The sequence below is a fragment of the Bombus bifarius genome, unplaced genomic scaffold, assembly GCF_011952205.1.
Source record: "Bombus bifarius isolate JDL3187 unplaced genomic scaffold, Bbif_JDL3187 scf7180000009125, whole genome shotgun sequence".
NCBI lineage: Eukaryota > Metazoa > Arthropoda > Insecta > Hymenoptera > Apidae > Bombus > Bombus bifarius.
The window spans coordinates 404,997-410,515 of NW_022884914.1; the positions used below are offsets into that span (position 1 = coordinate 404,997).

General features: G+C 26.4%; 1 protein-coding gene and 1 long non-coding RNA gene across 2 annotated transcripts; one reads left to right on the plus strand and one right to left on the minus strand.

Annotated features, from left to right (window-relative positions):
* LOC117213821 lies at positions 1 to 347 on the minus strand. Its single transcript, XR_004488726.1, has 2 exons — positions 255 to 347; positions 1 to 131 (listed from the first exon to the last, which is right to left on the minus strand). It is a non-coding gene; the product is annotated as an uncharacterized LOC117213821 (long non-coding RNA).
* Positions 348 to 418: 71 nt separating this feature from the next.
* Positions 419 to 2,098, plus strand: LOC117213813 (glycerol-3-phosphate phosphatase). The gene is made up of 6 exons (XM_033459506.1): positions 419 to 657; positions 840 to 1,000; positions 1,083 to 1,220; positions 1,303 to 1,510; positions 1,599 to 1,740; positions 1,821 to 2,098. The coding sequence occupies exons 1-6, from the start codon at positions 567 to 569 to the stop codon at positions 2,005 to 2,007; spliced, it is 927 nt and encodes a 308-aa protein (XP_033315397.1). The 5' UTR covers positions 419 to 566; the 3' UTR covers positions 2,008 to 2,098.
* Positions 2,099 to 5,519: the final 3,421 nt, after the last annotated feature.

Sequence of the window (5,519 nt, forward strand, 5' to 3'; positions counted from 1 at the left end):
GTCTTTACATAAATATTATGTTATATGTAATCTAAATCTAGTCCAATATATACAATTCAAAATCCCGCCGCAAACTGGCCGACATCCACGTGCGTTTGTTACAGCCAGAGACTCCATTCATTGAATGAATCCTATAAATAGAAGCCTATATGGTATCAAAGTAAGCCATCAAATATGCCAAAAACATTCAGCAAGACGTATTTTTGGATTATATGCATTAAAAATTATTAAATTGCAATAAAAAAGGCAATAACTTTATGTTCATTAAATCGAAGTGCAGCTCATATTATTTCTCTATTGATATTGATATATATAATTGCCAATCATATGCATCTGTAGTTTGGAATGATATAGGAACAATTTATATTCCTATATTACGTAACCAGCACGCAAGGTCACGTTATAAATGCGTGAATGTCAATGATAGTACTGGTAGGGTGATAGACATGCTCTGTTTAAGATCATCTTTTTAGTTACCGCAGTTAATTGCTAAAGAGTGTACTTTGTGTGAATAGTAGACCTAGCTTCATTTCAGTTTGAAAAGTCGTATCTGCAGGTCAAGCAAAATGACGACAAAACGTTATATATTGTCATTATCAAGTGCAGAATTTAAAAATTTCATAGACTCCATTGATGTAGTTTTATCAGACTGTGATGGTGAGTGACTACTTAGTGCAAAATAATTTCTATAAAAAATTGTTGAAAATAAATATGCGTACTTTATGTTATTTTTATATTATATTTTTGATATTGGAGTATTTAATAATTGTAAGATAATAATAGACAAATACTTCAATGTACAATGTCATAAATGGTATTTTAATCTCAGTAAACCTTAGGCGTTCTATGGAAGGAAACCCAAGTAATAAAGAATTCACCTGAAACTGTAAATAAGTTTAAAGAATTAGGTAAAAAGTTTTTTTACATAACAAATAGTAATACTAAAACCAGGTCTGAATTTGTGGACAAGTGTAAAAATCTTAAGTATGATGCAACAATAGTAAGTAAAATATATGATGTAATGTTTTGGATTAAATAATATGCATTTATTGTTTAAAATGTTATTTTAAATTTTTCTTCAGGATGAAATAGTATGTTCTTCATTTTTGGCTGCTATGTATCTTAAGGAAAAAAGATTTAATAAAAAAGCATACGTAGTTGGGAGTGATGGTATTACCAAGGAATTGGAAGCTGAAGGTATCAAACATTTTGGTGTCGGAGTAAGTCTTTTTAAACAAAAGATATATAATTGTCTTCAATTCAGCTCAAATTAACAATATGAAATTTGTTTTGTTATTATAGCCAGATGTAATGGAAGGTGATGAAGTAGAAATGATAGAAAACTTTAAACCAGACCCAGAAGTTGGAGCAGTTATTGTAGGCTTTGATAAACACTTTAGTTTTCCTAAGCTTGTGAAAGCTGCCACTTATTTACGAGATCCAAATGTTCATTTTATAGGGACAAATTGTGATGTAGAAAGACCATCGCCAAATACTAATAAATTCCCAGGTTGCAAAATTATTTATTATGCTACACTATTAATATATTTATTTCAAATATTTTTTAAAATTTTGAAGTATAAATTTTAATTATATAGGAACTGGATGCTTCATAAAGATTATAGAAATGGCATCCAATAGATCAGCAGTGATGCTTGGAAAACCAGAATCATTTTTGAGCGAATATATTATAAAGAAATATGGTTTAAATCCTCAAAGAACACTTATGATTGGTGACAAGTAAATATTATTCATAGTCACAACATTATGCAGCAGTATTTTATTATTGGTATGTTTAAAACATAATTATTCTATTTCAGTTGTAATACTGACATTCTTCTTGGGAAACGTTGTGGGTTTAAAACTCTTCTTGTATTAACGGGTATTACAACACAAAATGACGTAGATGCCATGAACGCTTCTACTACAAGTTCTAAAGATTTGATAATTCCAGACTATTATGCAAATGAGTTAGGTGATGTACTAAAAATGATTGCATCATCTTGATAATTTGGTAACATATAATTATTTCATTCTCATTTATATTTTTTGGTCTTTCTAATTGTTTGGGTTACTAATATAATTATTTATTTATTATGACATATGCAAGAAATATTTTTCAATGTTCCTCCATATATATATATATATATATATATATTTTTGTCTAATTAAAGATGTTTTATTATATAAAAATTGTTTAGTTACATGTACAATACATAATTGTTATTTAGCTAATATAGAAATTTGCATATAAAAATATACAGTGTTATAGTGTTATATGTAACATGTTCAATTTTAGCTAAAATAGTATCTTAAATAATATTAAAAATGATTAGTGTTCCAATTCAAATACAAAATGACAGTACAAATATGTAAAAATATGTAAAATTACTGTATTAATTTTGGGTACTTTTTATTAATATTACCTTTTGATAAATGTTCTTCAGAGAAACTGAAAGAAAAGATTTGCCAAAAAATTATATCTATATGATAGTCTGTGGTTACTGATAGAATTAGCATTTTGTATTTACTTGTATGCCTAAATATTTTTATAACATTTAAAACATTGCATGCCTGGTGCATACAGCGAGAATTAGGTAAAATATATGTATGGATCTATGTTTAACTCAGCAATGAAGTTATAGTTTACATATATTACATATATATGTTAAATTATATGTATGTGTGTATATAATAACAATAAATGTTAAAAGCATATATAATGTTTATGTTATATATTTTTTATGTATTATATATTTATATTAAAGTACTTCTTAATATTATGGTTACTTTAAATAAGACATAAAAGAGTTTATTGATTTTATTAATTTCCGAACTTAGAAGCATCAATGGATCTTAAGCTTTTAATTTATATTTTTATATTTTTTTTGTATCAAAAAGTATTGCAATATTTGTTCATATTTTTTAAAAATCAATCTTATCAGAAAAATAATCTATATATAACAAATATTAACATCTAATATTTAATAATTATGTCGTTCAATATATGGAGTAAATCTCTTGTAATATGAGTAATAGACAATATCTCAGGGATTGATTCAGCATCTGAAAAAAGTTCATATAAACATATGTCTGTTTGACCTTATTTACAAGCTATAGCAAATTTTATGTTGTAATAATCAATAAAAGAAGTTATCAGAATAATTTAAATAAAAGAAATGTAAATTCCTGAACTGTAATATCCTGAAACAGTGTCATTCTCAACTAAAAATATTCTTGTTCATTATGAAGATTATAAAATATCTCAAATAGAAGGAGCACATTTTAAAAATAATACGGTTTAATGTGTTTTCGAAACTTGAAAAACATGAATTCGTAGACGATTGCTATCTTGTAGAGGCATTATGATAAAGAGAAATTAATACATACATATGTAGTATATACGTATAGTGCGTATTGCGATACTACATACTAGTCTCTCAATAAATATATTACAGAGGCTTATTGTAAAGTAAGTACGATATTAGCGAAAGTTGAAGTGATTGAATGTGCCAGAAATCTTTGTGATAAATTGGCAATAAAGTGATAAATAACGAAGATGGATAGGACACCTGTTGCTTTGTAAAAGGAAACACGTATGAGATTTCGTCAAACGATAATGTTTGTATATTTTGAATGTGCCGAAATGCATCATTCACCTTATGCTTAAAAATGAAAGTTATATAATTATATATATGTATACACATGTTTTATTATTGTATGCAGGATATTTGAAATTGAGATATATTATGGTCACAAATTTCAAGGTGCATGTAATAACGAAATTGGAAATTGGGAAGTACGAATATTTCTGCTACAGGGAAATTTTTTATTTATTTCTTATTTCCTTCTTTTCCTGTTTTTATTTGTAACTTCTCTTTTATTTACTAGAAACAATATAGATTTTTAATGTCAGCATTAATAATACAACATGCGTGCTAATTGAATGGCGTGAATATTGTTCATTTTGAAAATTTTGGACAGCAGAATATGTTTATAAAAGCTAATACAACTGTAGTATAATAACAAACTTATCGTCATTATGGCGTTTTGCATTTCATTATATCAGTCAAACGAGATTTATCGTAAATATGAATTGTTTGAGATAAATATTGCATAAAATATGATGAAAGATAAGAAAGTATTATATATAATTTGTTATCAGTAAAGAAATATTTGTTTTGTGTCAAAAAGGAAAAACAATTAACTGAAGCACATTCTATCAATAAAAAATACAAATTTCTTAAATATTAAGAAACAGAACAATTTAAAGAAGTATTTAAAAATATTTACAAAACATGAAACAGTAATACTATGATCTCGAAACTAAATAAACGATATTTTGTTGTTTTTTTTACAAATTTGTTATAAGAAATGAAAGAATTCTATTGTATTTGTATTATATTTCTCATTATTTAATAGTATTTTCATAGAGGACATGTATTATGTATACCTCACTATACTCCATATGTTGAAAAATACTATATATCTTTATTTTATTGTAGCAGGCTATATTGTATGTACATATTTTGTGTATATATGTTACAATAAATAACAACGGACTGTTTTTAAAATTGATTTTTATTGTCGCACCTAATACGCAATTACCATTGAATATTTCTATCATTTCACTCACTAAACGTTCCTCTAATGATTAAAATTTATTCCGTACGTTTCACCGATATTTTATTATTAGATCAGACTGGCACAATTTTTTTTCTGCAATTGATGCAACTTACATTTAAGTAGGAATTTCAAACAATTTTTATATATTTGTCCTAAACTTTATCGCATCATTTACATTTGAAATCTTTTTTTCACACATGCACGGAAGGTGAGAATTAATTTATTCTCTGAAACAGATTGAATGTTACAGATATCGCGACATTATAAAATTTCGTTTTATTAACAATTAAGAAGGAAGAAAAGTCGATAATTGAGAAAAAATAGGAAAAGGTTTTATCTTTTCATTGTTCACGTATTTTGTACAGTCTAACGAGGGAGGTATTAAAGCTAAATTTTCTTTTCAGTAGACTAACTTGAACACTGTGTTTTCGAGGAATGAAAACCATAAATACTAACTATTGTATGGCACGTTAACGGTCAAAAATATGAAACGACGATTTTAATTTGTTACCATTTATGACTGTTAGACAAAGGTCGAACCTATAATAATCAGTCGTTATCTGTAATGGAAATGATGAGTACAATTTAGTACTGTACCGGCTATCTCGTTCTAGCATGGTCATACAATCATTTGTTGACCCAATTGCTTGTTTCAAGAGTGGAGGAAGTAATTTCTGTGATTGTGATTGACAGAAATAGATTGGTGTTTTCCAATACATTTATCACTATTTAGAATGATTAATTGGTACGGATAAAGGATTTTTTATATCCGTGTTATATTCTTGTGCTATAATTTAACACTTAGGAGATTGAACATAATATTTCATATATATATATATATATATATATATCTCATTTTAACGCAGATAATTTTCCCATTTTTGTAAAAAATA